At 54.1% G+C, this 16445-nt stretch overlaps 6 protein-coding genes across 6 annotated transcripts; 4 read left to right on the forward strand and 2 right to left on the reverse strand.

The window, feature by feature from the left end:
* Window positions 1–1619: 1619 nt before the first annotated feature.
* On the forward strand, window positions 1620–4406 carry A1O5_06617 (DNA polymerase theta subunit; the record flags this gene model as incomplete). The annotated part of the gene is made up of 1 exon (XM_007747209.1): window positions 1620–4406. The coding sequence occupies one exon, from the start codon at window positions 1620–1622 to the stop codon at window positions 4404–4406; it is 2787 nt and encodes a 928-aa protein (XP_007745399.1).
* A 1439-nt stretch (window positions 4407–5845) lies between these two features.
* A1O5_06618 (NAD(P)H:quinone oxidoreductase, type IV) lies at window positions 5846–6628 on the forward strand (the record flags this gene model as incomplete). The annotated part of the gene is made up of 3 exons (XM_007747210.1): window positions 5846–5872; window positions 5969–6054; window positions 6127–6628. 3 exons carry the CDS (start codon window positions 5846–5848, stop codon window positions 6626–6628), a joined length of 615 nt encoding a protein of 204 aa, XP_007745400.1.
* Window positions 6629–7356: 728 nt separating this feature from the next.
* Window positions 7357–9116, forward strand: A1O5_06619 (uncharacterized protein; the record flags this gene model as incomplete). Its single annotated transcript, XM_007747211.1, has 2 exons — window positions 7357–7534; window positions 7585–9116. The coding sequence occupies 2 exons, from the start codon at window positions 7357–7359 to the stop codon at window positions 9114–9116; spliced, it is 1710 nt and encodes a 569-aa protein (XP_007745401.1).
* Window positions 9117–10064: 948 nt separating this feature from the next.
* A1O5_06620 (uncharacterized protein) lies at window positions 10065–11899 on the forward strand (the record flags this gene model as incomplete). The annotated part of the gene is made up of 5 exons (XM_007747212.1): window positions 10065–10234; window positions 10550–10724; window positions 10831–10907; window positions 11009–11285; window positions 11384–11899. The coding sequence occupies 5 exons, from the start codon at window positions 10065–10067 to the stop codon at window positions 11897–11899; spliced, it is 1215 nt and encodes a 404-aa protein (XP_007745402.1).
* Window positions 11900–12370: 471 nt separating this feature from the next.
* A1O5_06621 (uncharacterized protein) lies at window positions 12371–14375 on the reverse strand (the record flags this gene model as incomplete). Its single annotated transcript, XM_007747213.1, has 4 exons — window positions 12371–12802; window positions 12983–13187; window positions 13406–14215; window positions 14326–14375. 4 exons carry the CDS (start codon window positions 14373–14375, stop codon window positions 12371–12373), a joined length of 1497 nt encoding a protein of 498 aa, XP_007745403.1.
* Window positions 14376–15385: 1010 nt separating this feature from the next.
* A1O5_06622 (uncharacterized protein) lies at window positions 15386–16306 on the reverse strand (the record flags this gene model as incomplete). Its single annotated transcript, XM_007747214.1, has 1 exon — window positions 15386–16306. One exon carries the CDS (start codon window positions 16304–16306, stop codon window positions 15386–15388), a length of 921 nt encoding a protein of 306 aa, XP_007745404.1.
* Between the last annotated feature and the right edge of the window lie 139 nt (window positions 16307–16445).

The raw sequence follows: 16445 nt of genomic DNA on the forward strand, positions 1-16445 counted from the left end.
GAGAATTAGAGAGACTTGGGCACAGACACTCACTACTTACTCGGTACAACAAGAGACAAGAGGGAGGAAAGTGAGGGTGAGAGTAGGTCAAAGTGTGTAGTGTGGAGAGCAGCAGCATGAAGGGACACGAGACGGCCTGGGAAAAGTGGATGAGTGAGGGAGGGAGTGACATAGAACATGCATGTGGATCGATCAGCTGCAAGGCAGGCAAAGCGAAGGCACCAAAGAGACCCAAAGGGAAGGGAAACGCACGCTAAAAATGAACAACCACCCAAGTCAAAGACGGAGACTGAATTCCTGGAGTGCAGTGTAAGTACCCAGTACTGGACTGGGTGCTTGGTAGTGCAGTGCACCTCAGCCTTTACCTTCGCTGACGACATTACTCATGCCTGCTGCTGCTGCCACCGCCGCCGCCGCCGCCGTGGTATGCCGCCATCGGTACATATGGGCCTTGTCGCTATTTCTCTCGCTGTATAAGTAGTCTTCCGCGTCTACAGTCTCTTTCCTCCCTCTACCCCGATCCTTGCTGGTCGTCGATGCCGCTCCTCTAAGAAATGAGGAAGTGAGGAAGAAGTGAGGTCGGTGGGTGGCGACAAAGCCAGCCCGGCAGCTTAGTGCCCGAGCACCGCTTGGCGTCACCTGACCCAGGATTGCCCTTCTCGCCCTTCTTTAATTTTGACCACATCTCTATTCTGCCATCCTCCCTTCGCATGGCCACGTAAATCCAAACACGCCCTTGGATGCCCAATAAATGTTGCTAGCGAACTGCCCGCTGTCCATTTGCCATTTTGCACTTGCCTTTGCTATGCTTCTTCCCCCAAGATTATGCTCTAGCCACCCTAGGCGCTTTTTCTCAGGTTAAGTCGGGGCCTCCCCAATCCTCCACTCACCACTCACCACTCACCACTCACCTCACACGAAACATAAGTAGTGATCGCCTTGCCAGCCTGTCTCTCTGCTCCTTCGACTGAACACCTCATCATCCTGTCCGTGGCAACTCTTGTCGGCGTCAATGTCCCCATTTCCCGCTGCACTGTTGCTCTGGTGACCGCGCACCCATTTCGTCTTTGAACTTGGCCGTGGTCATCCTCCTACCGTCTGCTCGACGCAGAGCTCCTCTGGCACTTGTCTATGCCGTAACATGATCGAATGGCTGCCGGATGGGACCTACAACCTCCATTTTCCGATAGCGCTTTGTTGTGGGCGCGATGGGCAGGATGGGGCTGTCAGAGACTGTCTCGTGTGTGGTGGAGGCGTTGGTGTCTGGGGCGCCGGGCTCCCGCGGTAAGTGGCTTTCGGCTTGGCAGGTGACCCGAGATCTTTAGGGTTTGCGCTATTCCTTTGTGGGAATCGCCTCATTCCTGTTTATCTTGCAGTCACGCATCGGCTTGCCTTGGTTGGGCACGATCCAGATCTACCGAGTATTTCTGGTTTCATTCCCGGCCATATCGTCCCAAGCTATTTTTACTGTTAATGTGCTAGGGTCAGCTATTTGCGAGACCCCACTCAATCCACCTAGCCCTGTTGAATGAATGCTGAGGCTGAACGCGCTTCCCGTCTTCCTGAGAGACGCGGTCTGATCATGAAATCCAATGGCAACATCATGGCATCAATTGGCCATGCCTCATGGTCAAGTCACCTCAATTAACCTTGCTCGCAACCAATGTTACAATACGAAACCTCTCACAGGGGCTAAACGTACCATTGACGAAGCTCATGGGGTTCAGCCAGGCCCTCCAATCCATGCCCAACCATCAGCTCAAGGACCACAAACCATCGACGCCGCCTTCTACCGACGCGATGGCCACCCGCCCCGTCTTCGAGCCAGCCATATCATTCGGACAGACCGCAGCGATGATATTAAGGCAGCCGTGAACGTTACTCCCGTTCCTGTGCCTCGGACCACGTCATCTACACCAGGGCCTTCGCAAAACCCCCTCCTCAGTCTTCGACATCCTCGGTATAGTCTGCCGTCCCAACTGGTGGACAATTTCGAATCACTGGGTGTGCGCGCCATATACCCATGGCAGTCATCATGTCTACTGGGCAGGGGGCTACTGACCGGGGAGCAAAATCTAGTCTACACTGCTCCTACAGGTGGCGGCAAGTCGCTGGTGGCAGATGTCCTTCTTCTCAAACGAGTCATCGAAGACCCAACAACGAAAGCAATCCTGGTTCTTCCCTACGTCGCTCTCGTCCAGGAGAAGCTCAAGTGGCTGCGTGCCTTGGTGGATAAAGTACCCAAAGCGGTCAGCGATATTTCCGATGGCCTGCCAATGCCGACGTGGCGCCGCCCGAGCGCGTCCATTCGAATCGGCGGATTCTTTGGCGGAAGTAGATCAAATGTCAACTGGTCAAATTGCGACATCGCCGTCTGTACAATCGAGAAGGCCAATTCTTTGGTCAACAATGCCATTGAAGAAGGCAAATATGGCGACATTGGGGTGGTGGTGCTTGATGAACTGCACATGATCAACGATGAAAACCGGGGATATCTCATGGAGCTCCTTGCTACGAAGTTGATGTCGCTTGCATCTGGTGAGAAGAAGGTTCAGATCGTGGGCATGAGCGGGACTCTCCCGAATCCGCAACTACTGGCACAATGGCTTAAGGCGAAATTTTACATCGCAAAATACCGACCGATCCCCATCGAGGAACATCTTGTGTATGAGAATGCCATCTATCCAACAGCAAATGCCAAAGAGTTCTTCCGCACAGCTAGTCAGTTGGCTGCAGGCGACGCACTTCCAACACAACGACCCCCGCCCCAGCGTATTATCGCTCAATCAAGCTACCAAGATCTCCAAAAGCCGACGCCCAATGCAGTTATAGCATTGGCCGTGGAGACAGCCCTTGCTGGACATGGTGCACTGGTATTCTGTGGCAGTCGAATGGGTGTTGAAAGAACAGCGCTCTTGATTAGCGATGCTCTACCTACTGACCACCTTGGCCATGACGCGTTGGAGAAGCGACAAGATCTCCTGGCATTGCTGTGTGCACTCCCAGGTGGATTTGAGCCCTCGTTCTCCAAGATCATACCTTGTGGAGTCGGATTCCATCACGCAGGTTTGACAACTGAAGAGCGAGAGCTAGTGTGCGAAGCATACGACGCAGGGATTTTGCGAGTGATGGTGGCGACGTGCAGTCTCGCTGCCGGCATCAATCTTCCTGCAAGAAGGGTGATATTAAACGGTGCTCGGATGGGCCGAGAGTTGGTCGGCCCTGCCATGCTTCGGCAGATGCGAGGACGCGCTGGCCGCAAGGGCAAAGACGAAGTCGGTGAGACCTACCTATGCTGTCAAAAGGAAGATCTTGAGGCTGTGGCAGAATTGCTCGAAGCAGAAATGCCTGCGGTCGAAAGCTGCCTGACACCTGAGAAGCGAGGACTCAAGAGAGCTCTTCTAGAGGTCATTGGTACCCGAATGGCATCCAGCGAGTCGTCATTAGATGAATACGTCCACTCGTCGCTGCTAAGGCATACTCTTGATCAGTCGCGGGTCGTGGCAATGGTTGAAAGTGCGAAGATAGAACTGCTCCAGGATGGGTTGATTCAAGAAGGGGAATACCATGGATGCCTCGAGCCGACCAAACTGGGAATTGCGGTCGTGGCGTCTGGACTGGGCCCCGAGGATGGAGTGTTTGTGTACACGGAATTGCGGCGGGCACTCGAATCATTTGTCATGGATGGTGACATGCACATTTTTTATCTTTTCACTCCGGTTCAGTCCGCAGGCCTCGCTGACATTTCCTGGTTGACATTCCGAAACCAATTGGAAGACCTTGACGCCAGTGGCATGCGAGCGATCCGACTCGTTGGCGTCGATCCAGCTTTTGTTAACAGACTCGTCAACAGCGGCGCACAACTGAAGGAGAATACGGCGGAAGAGATGCGTCTGGCCCGAGTTTATCGTAGGGTGTATTGGGCCTTCCAGCTGCGGGACCTGTGCGATGAGATGTCGATTCACGAGGTCAGTCTGAAATATTCTGTTCCACGGGGACAAGTGCAGACACTGGCCCAAACCTGTCACGGCTTTGCAGCGGGCATGATCAAAATTTGCGAGAGAATGGAATGGGGCATGCTGGCAGCTGTGCTGGAACATATGCTGGACCGTCTTCGGGCAGGCGCCCGGGCCGATCTCCTGGAGATGGCTCAGATAGCATTCGTCAAGAGTCGCATGGCCCGCGTGTTGTGGGAGAATGGATTCAAGAGTGTTCGAGCTCTGAGTGAAGCCGATCCGCAAGCTTTAGTCCCGATCATGATGCAGGCCCAAGCAAGAAAATGGAAACTGCAGGGCGAGGCCGCTACCAAGTTCGAGGCCACGTTGTTATCAAAGGCAGAGATCATAGTCAGCAGTGCGAACAGACTGTGGGAGAAACAGCAAATGGTCCAGTGGGAGGAGGAATGACGACCTGGATATACCGGGGCTTTACTCCCTCTCCAAGCGGTAGTTGGCACAGGTGCTCAACTGGATGTGTTCGATTAACCCCCGCTACGGAACGCGGTGTGATGGTCCGAGTGTTTTCCTGGTGCCTTGCATTAGCGGTGCGTTGCCCTGGACAGACCCATTGCATACGGGCAACCCAAGGGGAAATAAGTCCTTTCCAGTTTGGGCACTGTCGGCACCAGTTGGAGATGCGCTCCAGTCGCATGAACTAGGTAATGAACGGAGCTCTATGAAGTTAGCAATGCAGGCGAGGGCAGCACCTGGCAGGTGAATCTGATCATCAATCGGCGTTGTGGTCATTGCCGAAGCTGCCGATGAAGCGAATTTCCTATTGAAGGCTTCGAGCTTCCCGGTGAAAGGCGGCTCGACTTTGCCTGTGGGGGAGGTCTGCATGTTACGTCGCCAGCGCAGGCTGACAAATGGCCTACGGCGTTTTGATTAATTTCAGGAATACAAGCTTGGATACCCTTGAGAGAAAGCAGTGAAAGAAGAGCTCGGGAAGCTCGGTATGGCGCGTGGCGTTGGGTGGACGTGAGTGGATTACAAAGAATCCAGCAACGGGCGACTGAGCACGACTGGCTCCGCTGGGTCGATTCCGCACTGCGAAAGCAGCAGGCTGGGGTTGATTGGCGGTGCTTTGGCAATCCTCTGTCAGCTTTTGATAAGCTGTGCCTCTTAGACGATAATAGCCCCCTCGCCCTGTTTCCGAGGCTGAAAGCTTTGATCCCTCGATCAGTCAGGATGTGGAAAGCATGGCGGCAATCGAGAGCTAGTAGCTGGTGTGACGAGTACCTAGGTAAGTTACATAGTAATGTGTTCCCGCAAAGCGGACTGTGGTCAAGTAATGCTGTGTGCTCGGTCCATAGTTAAGTAATAAACGCAAACCCAGTGCCTAGAAGTGCTTACGAGTAGCGACGTAGGTGCCAGGCTGGTGCCAGGTACGGAGAATCGCTCGTATCAGCATGGACGCCATAGGTGGTCTGGCGTCATTCTAGGCCTCACTAGCCCCACTAGTGACCGCCTACGGGCACTAGCCGCTAGCTAAACCGGTGCGGGGTTCCCTGCGCCCCAAGCTCCATGACGTGCCTTTGCACTTTGATAGCTTTCAATGTGTTGTCGCACCCGGCACATTCCCCTCGTATTTTCCAAACAGGTGGATAAAACCGTAGGGGCTCATAAACAAGGTGCATGGGTGGCACCGAGGTGGGTTCTGTCGTAGTGAAGCTTCATCGTAAGATCGCTGGGACTCAGTGACCCCAACCCGAACCGCGTTGCGGATACAAAAGCCTCGGGTCTTCCTCCCTCTCGTCTTTGCTTCATCCGTTCTCTTCCATCTCACACCAGCTTCTTCTTCGTCCCATATCCGTCTCAACCCAAATATTGCGCACAAGTCGTTCACAATGGCTCCCAAAATTGCCATCATTTATGTACGCTGCTCTTTCACCCCCTCTATCCCCGGTGTCCCTCTCTTGGTATTCGCCGACCTCATTCGTGACTGCTAACGGACCATTCTCGACGAACAGTACTCCATGTACGGCCATGTTGCCCAACTTGCCCAAGCCGAGAAGAAGGGTATCGAAGAGGCCGGCGGCACTGCTGATATCTACCAGTATGTTTTCTGGGAAACGCCACCGTCCCATAGCGAGACAGGGCAACAAAGACTAACTCAATGCTCAACTAGAATCGAAGAGACCCTCCCCCAAGAAGTCCTGACCAAAATGCACGCGCCGGGCATGAACAAGGATATCCCCGTCGTCACCCCCGAGATCTTGCTGAAGTACGACGCTTTCCTCTTTGGCATCGCCACCCGTTATGGCACATACTCTGCGCAATGGAAGACCTTCATCGATAGACTCGGCGGACATTGGCAGACCGGCGCGCTGTTTGGAAAATACTTTGGCTTGTTCATCAGCACAGCTACCATGGGTGGTGGGCAAGAGACCACAGCCATCACGGCCCTCTCGTCCTGGATTCACCAGGGCATGGTCTATGTTCCTTTGGGATATGCTAAAGCGTTCCCCATCATGGCCGATCTCAGCGCCGCTCGTGGCGGTAGCCCATGGGGCGCAGGAACATTCGCCGCCGGTGACGGCTCCAGACAGCCCTCAGCTCCCGAGCTGGAGCTCGCTACGATCCAGGGCAAGTCATTCTATGAGCAACTCAGCAAGGTCAATTTTGCGTGACTAGATGGCAGTGCCAGTGACGCGAAGCCTGCCGCAGAAAACGGGATCAAGCCGGCTGATCAGACTGCAAAGACCGGAGGGGCAACGGCAGGCGCGGAATCTAAGAAACCACCAACACAACCATTACAGGCAGATGACAAGAAGGAAGAGGAGAGTGGGCCGTGTGGACTGCCCAAGAAGTGTGTGATTTTGTGATGGCGGCTATCATGTGGGCAAGCCGATGAGGATGTGGAGATGCTGGGTGTGCGTATAGAGTACAATTCAAGAAGCCAAAAAAAGTACAAGATACCATTCTACTAATACATGGCGTTTCAAATGGGTTGAAGACTGCTTGGAGCTCAGCTGATGAGCTGCGTATTATTATTATTTTTCTTCTTCTTCTTCTTCTTCTTCTTCAACTTCAACTTCAACTTCAAGCAGAACCCTGCACAACCTTGACAACCCCACCACAGCCACCACTATTCTCAACCGTCCAGAAGGAAAGTCGTCCGACGCTAAGGTCCTCAACAGTCCGGCCCTATGACTGGTGCATAGCGGTAGGTACTGGTGTGCCCCAGTCTTGCCCAGTCTTGAAGAAGCGGCAACCAGACGGGGAAAGTCAGGCCTCCCCCACGACCGTAGCAGCCTGCACCAGGATGTGCATATTCACAATCTAACTTTACATCAGGCCTCACGCCCCATGGTCTCGCCGTAGATCTTCAATCGACTCAATTCGGCCTGTCAGAGCAATGTCGAATACGCTGATGGCTACTGCACAGTTCAAGGCCTATGGCCAATATCCCATCGCAAGGACCTTTGCGGCCACCGATTCAGTGCCCGAACTGCCCGAGTCAGAAGATCCCGCCTACAGCGCCGCCTTTGATGCAGATCCTTCGGTCCGGAGGCATTCTGCCTGCGATGAGTGCAGTCCGTCTTCTGAATGTGCCATGAGCCTCCCTAGACTCACAATGCTTCAGGAAAGCGCAAGTTGAAGTGCTCGGGCGAGCCCACCGGCTGCGAACGATGCGTCAAGCAGAACCTGACCTGCCATTACTCGGCCCAGAAGCAGATGGGAAGACCGCGCAAGAGACAGAAGACCGATGACTTTCCCCAAACCACCGAAATCCCCTCTGCGAACCTGCCTCTTTTCAATGGTGCATTACAGTCGACTCCGGTTCCTGCTCATCTTCAGCATCATCCTCATCACCATCCTCCCCAGCCGCCCGCTGTTGTGGAATCAGCGATCGACCCGGAACTCTCTGAAAAGGCCGTTGAGCGGACAAATTTTGAGAACATCTGTGTTGCTCCCATCACCCAGTCTATCAAAAGATCCAGCCACGACGCCCGGGCAGCTGCGGAAAGAGCAGGTTCCTCAAATACCGGCAGTGGCAGCGGCAGCAGCAAGTTGCCTTTCCAGAACTCCAACAGCACTTCACCATACGATGGGCCTCGTACGCCCTCAGTCGCAAGTGACGTTGTGTCCAAGGTCTCTTATCCAACCGACGTCTCGCTGTGGCCTGACTTTAGTGACATGACCATGCTTCCAATGCTGGTGCAAGACAGCCATGAGCACGAAAAGGAACGTTACTCTGCTCACAACACGAACTCCGACTCTTCTATTTCCGCTGCCGCAGAATCCGGGCCATATTCCAACCATCTTTCCGCCCTCGACGCAAATCCGAGCACGCTAACACAACTTCCCACCATTCCAGCTTGCCCCTGCCTACCCAACCTCTATCTCACCCTGTCAACTCTGTCAACCCTGTCGGCATTTCCTGTGTCGTCGGGTATGATCGATACCCTCCTCGCCGCACATCGTACTGGTCGCTCGGTTATTTATTGTCCCATTTGCCCTCGCGCGCTGCAGTCGGGTTCTCAAAACGTATTTCTGAGCGCCATGTTGATTACTGTGCTTGCAGATCATTGGCACCGCGTCAAAAGGGCCAGTGCAAAAGAATTGAAAATGGGATTTGGCAGCTCGGATTCAGAACCACCGGACACTGTTGCGGAACCCATGGGTATCCGTGAAGATCTCGAGTGGCGCACATTTGGATATCATCTAATTCGAGCCTACGTTTTTGGCGACCAAGCGATCCCCGACACGCCCAATGCTTCGTTCTCCACCACTCCTTCCAGAAAAGCACAAATCCTACTCACGCATATCTCTTCCGAAGACAGCGACACTTCCACAATATACACGCTTGAATCACTTGTGTCCGCTATCGAGCGGCGTCAGAAACAATGGCATGACGTTGAACCCTTTTGCAACTCTCAGGAGTTCCCGCCTAGGTTGGATCACAATCATGTGTATGGTGACACCCATGCTCACGGGCATGGATTACCACAAGGGTATGCCCCAGGGATGACACTCGAGGACATCAAGAAGTGCGAGGACGAGTATCGGACGAGTGGTGGTGGCGACGACGGACTGCTGTGCCTGAAGATTGTGAAGCATTCCAGGATCATCCTGAGGACTTTGGAGGGAAGCGTACCGAGGATCGAGGGATGAATCTAAATTTAAATATCCATCTCACAAAGTGAAAATGGTAACATCTAACAGTGTAACGCCATCGTACAGATGAATCCGAAGCAAAGGCGACCGACGACCAGGACATGATGTTGCGAAATTCCCGATGATGCCTTTTTAAGCCTAAAAGCATGCATTGATGGCTGACTGAGGTCGCGAGATGATGCCCTTGAGACACAGTGCTAGGTCAAGATGTGGTCTACGTCAACTATCTCCCATTCAAGTTGCATCGAACGTCCTATCAACGGGCGCCTACAGCATTTCCCTACTTATCTCGCAGTCCTCGCCTTCAAGCCAGACTTTCGTAGAAGGTATTTCCCCTCTGGCGAAATGCTCATGCATGCTTTTTGCGTTCAGCGGGTTCCGATGGAAAGCGAGCCGTCTCTATATAATTTATATCTCCAACGCAGCGAAAGGTGGGTAGGAAAGTATTGCGACTTTGACTGATCTTTGACTGATCTTTGACTGATTCTTTAGGCCGCGAAGCTGGCTAGAAAGTCATCGTCAGACATTCACATTCTTTGCGCAAGCATCTCTCTAGTCGAGGGCTCTAAAGCGTCAATATACGTATGCTTTCGCCCTATTATGGGGTCCTGGCCTTCGCATCTTGGGGGATGTCGCAGGGCTAGCAAGCAATTGAAGCTGACCCGGAGCTCGGCGTATTGTTCCGGACAAAGGCCAACCCTTCTTTTTTTTACCTTGTTTGGGTGTTTCTGGAGCTTCTTTACCTAGGGAACTACCTCGGTGCAACTCGGTTACAGGGAACACGCACCGAGTCAAGGTCGGGCTACTCATAATGGGCCTCATATACATACTAACAGTCTCAAAACACGTTGATGTGTACTGGAACAATTGCTATACAAGTCAAAGTTATCTTCTGCGTGACACCCTCGATGTGTGCCTTGACCGTCTAATCTAGGGACCGGCAAGATGAACCCAAACCCAACAGCACAATCCGGCTCGCGCCACCAGCTCGACGACGCCTCGCTGAGTACATATCTCGTTAACTCAAATACTATTCCGGGGTTCAAGGCCCCTGTGGTCTCGACGAAAATCGGTTATGGGCAGAGTAATCCGACGTACTTTCTAGATGATGCTGCGTACGTCTATTTCTGTTTAATATCCCCGCCCTCCTTTACGAGCACATGTCGAGTACTCTGGTGGCAGCAATGACCCTGTTGCTTTTCTCTACTGGCTTGTTGCCTCTCCATATGTGCGGATCCGAGGGTGGTGGTACTGGGCTGCCATTGTTTCTCTCGGGCCAGGTCCATCTCTATCGGGATGCCGGTACGGTTGTTCTATGACCTTTTATGGACGTCGAGGTTACATATTATGCGTACGCCGTTGTCAATTTCTCTGTCTTAGACACTTTATTCTCTGTTACTCCATTGTCCTGTCACTGACACCCTGCACAGAGGTACACGCTTCATCCTACGCAAGAAGCCGTCGGGCACAATCATCAGCCCTGTGGCTCACCAAGTCGATCGCGAATTTCGGGTTCTGAAAGCTTTGGGATCCGTTAAGGGATTCCCTGTGCCGAAAGTCTATACGCTCTGCATGGACCCGAGTGTGATCGGAACGGCTTTTTATGTGCGTCCCTGCCAAATGCTTTCGTGGTCCCGACACTGTGCGTGGACCTCGACGGAGAGGCGATGTAAAGCATGACTTTACAGGGCTGACGAGTGAGACGTTTCAGGTTATGGAATTTGTCAAGGGCAGGATCATAACAGATCCTGACCTAGGAGAACTTTCACCGTCAGATCGGAGGCAAGCGTAAGTCATTGCCTACCAATTATTTGCGATTTGGAGTCCCGTCCGACCTAGCCTCGTACTGCTCTCTCCTTCCAGGCACCAACTGACGTAAAGTACGCAAGATGGATCTCTCTCGTCGAAACCCTGGCCTGGCTTCACAGCATCGACCCGGACTCTATCGGCCTGTCCAACTTCGGCAAAAAGCAAGGTTTCTACCAACGTCACTGCAACACGTTCCAGCGCATAGAGGCTCAACAATCCAAAGTCAAAGACATCAACACGGGAAAGCAACTGGGTCGTGCGCATGAGCATTACGATGAGATGGTGGACTTTGTCAGGGACAACATGACAAGTGATAGGTATTCAATCGTGCATGGGGATTACAAGTTTGACAATGTGGTGAGTTCGAGATTATCCCAGGGACGACACCTTCTGAGGTCAATACCATGCGAGATCCGTGGCGGATATCTTGAGATTTGACCATGCAATACGAGTAGGTTCTCCATCCCACAGAACCGCGCGTCATCGCCATCCTCGACTGGGAACTCTCCACGATCGGCCACCCTCTGATGGACGCCGTCTACGTGATCGGGCCGTTCTGGAACGAAATCACAAAAGCCGGCCACCCTGTCTCCAACACCACCAACAAGGCATCATCATCGACGGCCAACGCATTCCAATCTTCCCCCTACGCACCGGCGAACCGCGCCAAATCCGGTATGCCCGCACCGGAGGAGCTACTCGACCGCTACACGCGGATCACGGGCTTCGACCCGCGCAAAGAAGGCTCTCCGCCGGGCAAGGACTTTGAGATCGCAAAGATCTTCCACTACGTGCGCGGTGGGACCATCTCGCACGGCATCCAGGCGCGCACCATCAGCGGACAGGCCAGCAGCGACTTCTCTCACGTGTACTTCGAGAACACCCGCAAGAGTCTCGACGCCGCGTACGGTATGATGCAGAGGCTGAAGGAGAACGAGCGGCTGGGCCAGGGCGTTAAGGCGAAGTTATAGTACATGGTTCTCGACGGGGAAGAGAAATGGAAATAGGGGAAAAGGAGATGGATTGATGGAACTGGTTCGAGCGAGCAGGATCGAAGATGGAGTGCTGAGGCAGCATAGGGTCTGCGCGTCCGTGATTGACTTGGCCTGAACCAAGTGAGGCCGTGAGTGAGGGGGGGGGGGGGGGGCACTAGAGGTAAGTTAAGGAGGCTGAGTAAGTAAGAAGGAAATGCTTGGACGGGTTTCATCCGGCTACATGCATATGTGTATGTCTATCTGCACCTCACGTCCAGCTCCAGCGACATACATACATACCTAGGTATATAGCTCACATACCCAGATACATAGACGTCCAAAAACGCACCCTTTCCCTCCCTCATTCACCGTCCCCTGGCCTCCCTGCCTTTCTACTACCTACCTATCTTCGTTCCTTCATTTCTCCCTCTTTCTTCCCTATTCTTAACATTCTCCACCATCCCCCTCTCACAGCTTCGCCGGCGCACGCCCCTGCAGTCCCTTCCTACCCTCCTTTTCCTTCTCCTCCCTCTCTGCCTGCTCCTTCAAGACCCTCTTGAGGATCTTCCCACTAGGACTCTTGGGGATCTCGTCCACGAACACCACGCCGCCGGTGAGCGCCTTGTAGCTGGCGAGATTCTGGCGGATGAACGCCTTCACGTCGTCCTCTGTCAGCCTGGGCGACGAGGTACCGTCGTCGGCGGAGGCCGCAGTGGTAATGCCGCCGCCATCGCCAGAGCGCCGCACCACAACGTATGCGCGGATCAGTTCGTCGGCGTACAGGGGCCGGCCAGCGGGGCGGAAGCCGAGCACGCCGCAGTCGACGATCTGCGGGTGCGAGAGTAGCACAGCCTCGAGCTCCGAGGGCGACACTTGGAAGCCGCGGACCTTGATGAGTTCCTGGAGGTTCCGAGCTTGGTTAGTATAAAATCAACCCCCCTACATCGGTCATGGTAGACTGAAAATCAAGGAATAGAGTCGCTCTGTGGTCCCAGGGGGTTCGCAAGCGGGACTTTCAACGGGCTAAAGGGAGCGAGTGGCGGCATAAGAGACCGAGGGTGATGGATTTGAGGGGCGAACCTTCTTCCTATCCACAATGTACCACTTCTTCGTCTTCCCATCACAATACAATATGTCCCCTGTCTTGAAATACCCTTCCGCATCGTACGCCTCGGCGTTTGCTTTCGGGTTGTTGAAATAGCCCCTTATGACGGTGGGACCGCGCACGCAGAGCTCTCCCTGGACGTCGTAGTCTGTGATGTCCTTGCCGTTGTCGTCGATCAACCTGGGGGTATCCCCGCCCAGTCAGCCAGTTATAGCCCCATACATTGTTGATTGAGAACCCGATGGAAAAAGAAGAACAAGAGGGAGAAACGGAGAAAGGGAGTCCTTAGGGCTGGTCTGTCAATACCAATTGGGGAACATCCCACCGCATACGTGTTAAACGGACAGGTGTATAACAAACAAACACAACAAGACAAGACAATACTTTGAACAGCTTACTTGACGTCGGTATTGGGCAGAAACCTGCTCCCCACACTGCCCGTCTCGTCCGTCTCCGGGTGGAAGAACTGGCTGATAGTGCCGGTGGTCTCGGTCATGCCAAAAACCTGTGTGAAGCTGGCGTCCGGGGCGCACAGGTCCTGGAACTTTTTCTGGGAGGCGGCGTCGAGGGGCGCGGCGCCGCACTTGACCTTGCGGAGCGACCTGAGCGAGTACTTGTGGCGCAGAGGGGACATGATGATGGCGATGACGAGCGGGGGCACGATGCCGATGTTCGTGATGCGGTGCATCTCGAGCGCGGCGAGGAAGGCCTCGAGCTCGAAGCGGCGCATGATCCAGCACGGGTCGCCGGTCGCGAAGGGGCACGCGTGCACCAGTGGCACCGTCGCGACGTGGAAGCCCGGCAAAGTGTACAGGTTGCGCACGTCCCAGGGCACGGGCGCAATGTCGTGCAGCATCGTGTGCCACGACGTCGCGTTGTAGTGCGACTGCATGGCCGTCTTGGGCAGACCCGTCGTGCCCGACGTGTTGAGCCGCGCCACCTGCGTGCGCTGCAGCTCCTCCAGGTCCGTGATCCGCGCCCAGTCCTCCTCGCCCTGCTCGAGCAGCCATTCCCAGCTCCGGAACCCCTTGGGAACCGCCTGCTGCGGCCGCGTGTTGAAGATGAAGATCATGTCCCGGGGGATGTCTTCCAACTGCGCCGCCTCCAGCACCGGGCCCAGCACCTCCGGCTCCACGATGAACATCTTGACCTGCGCCGTGCGGATGTGGTGCCGGATCTCATAGACTTGGTATGCTGGGTTCGTGCCGCTGGAGGGGGGGGGGAGGGGGTTAGATTTCTGCCTTCAGCCCTCAAACCAAAAAGGCTGTACCGAAGAAAAGGACAGACCCTCCTCTAATAAAAAGAAAACACGACTTACCTGAAAATGCCGCCGGCCGCTACTCCGCCGAGGAAGAGCATCGAGTACATGATCTTTTCCGAGAGAACTTCCATCAGAAGACCAAAGCCTAGAGCGCTGGGGGAGAAAAGGAGAAGGAGAAGGAGAAGGAGCCCACATCATTGAACGAAGCAATACTGAAACAGTCACCCCTCTTTAGCCCAGCCTTGCGGAATCCGGCAGCGAGTTTCCTCGTGATAGAGCGCCCTTGGCGCCATGATATCGTCCGTTTGGGGTTTTCCAGGTCGTGGTAGACCTTTTCGCGGCTTTATGCGTCAGAGTCCAAAAATCCCCTGTTTGAGGTTTCCTTCCCAAGAACTGAAATATTGATGATTAAAAAAAAGTGGGGGGAAGAGGGGGGGGGATTTATTATAGACGAGGTAGATATAGATGTATACTGACTGGTCTATCGGGGTCATAAGCACATTCGTCGAAGACGAGTGAGATCAGATCTTTCTGCGGCAGCGGATAGGATTCTTGACTTAGCCATGGCATCTTTGCTGGTCGGTGTTGGTGGTGCTCAAGACACAGTCGTAGTCAATGCACCGCGCGAGGACCTTGTACTGTGAGAGCCAGGCAAAAGGCCGCGCGAAACACAAAACGTTGAAAAGCGGAAGATAATTGCTCCATGCTCGCGAGCCCAGGCACGGGAGGCCCATAAGGGCTTGATTTAGCATGGGGTTCTGAGTCCGACTCTCTGACAGAGCTCCTCGAGCTCCTCAAGCCGCTGTCAGCATCTTGACGTACGGGTGCCGAGGATTTGTTCGGTAAAGACGGGCTGGCTGTGAGCGGAAAGGCCCCCAGTCCAGAAAAGGGTGGTTGTCGAAGTTTTGTGGAGGGGGTTTTATGGAAAGAAAATGGGTGGGTGGTGGTGATTTTCAGGGGTTCCCATGGGGCTCCGCTTGGGGTGACAAGGTGTGGGGAGAGAGCGATATTGTAGAAGATATGGAGTATGAGTTACCGTCAACCAAGTCCCCCTGCGCCTAACACAAAGCAATCGCATATGCCCTATTAACTGACATGTCTTGCTCTACCTAGCTAGCTATGACAGCCTCGCCTTCAGCGCCCCAGAACCCTCCGCGTCTCTCAACTCAACAGCCGCCTGCGAGATAACCACCCTGTCCCCTGCCAGCTGTCTGTACACGATCTTCCTGCCTCCGTCCTCTCGCCACATCTCCGTCTTCACCACTTCCCCTGGAAACACAGGCTTGCTCAACCTCAGCTTCACGCTCTGAAATCTCTTAAAGTCGCCGCCGGCGAACGTGTCAATGATGTGCAATACACCCATTCCCACCGTACAAGTTCCGGTCAAGATCGGTCCGGGAAAACCACCTGCTTTGGCCACGGCGGGATCGATGTGTAAGGGGTTCAAATCTCCCGAGGCGGCACGGTAGAGGGCGCCTTGTTCTGGAGAGGTTTTATACTCCACCACAGCATCGGGTTTGCGATCTGTTGGCGTCGGGTGTATTGCCGTAGCGGCTCCGCGTGGGATGGGTTTTGTTGATGCCCCTGCTCCGGGAACCTTCATGATAAATGATGTCCATTCGCTGTAGCAGATTTCGAGGCCCGTGGATGCGTCGACGGTAGTTATGCCCACGGCGACGGTGACGCCGCTTCGGCGATCCACAATATCCACAACTCTGGCGGTGGTGTTCAATGTGGCCTGTTTCGGAAATGTCCCTTTCATTTCAAGATAGTGCTCGCCATGGACGTGATTGTGCGCCTGGAAGTTTGGGAGGAACTCCATCATCCCGTAGGTGACTTCTCGCATGACGGAGATGACGGGGAGTGTAGCGAATGTCGGCACGGCAGCGAAGTCTGGATGTGCTTCAAAGCATCGTGACAGGTCTGTGCCCTTGACGCCAAGGGCGATGTTGTAGGTGATGATGTTGTTGGGAGTGTAACTGCTGGTAACACTCCATGATCGTTTTTTAATACCATCGACGTCGATTATCGTCGCCATAGTTGCTCAAAGGTACGACAAGAAGGCTGAGGCATGACCCGTCTGAGAATTAGACTTTTGAGCAGTTCGAGAATAGTATGCACAAAGTCTTATGTCTACTAGCCCGAGGCAGATGAAGGCGAATCGTCTGCCGAGGTCA

The sequence above is a fragment of the Cladophialophora psammophila genome (genome assembly GCF_000585535.1).
Source record: "Cladophialophora psammophila CBS 110553 chromosome Unknown aczJe-supercont1.9, whole genome shotgun sequence".
NCBI lineage: Eukaryota > Fungi > Ascomycota > Eurotiomycetes > Chaetothyriales > Herpotrichiellaceae > Cladophialophora > Cladophialophora psammophila.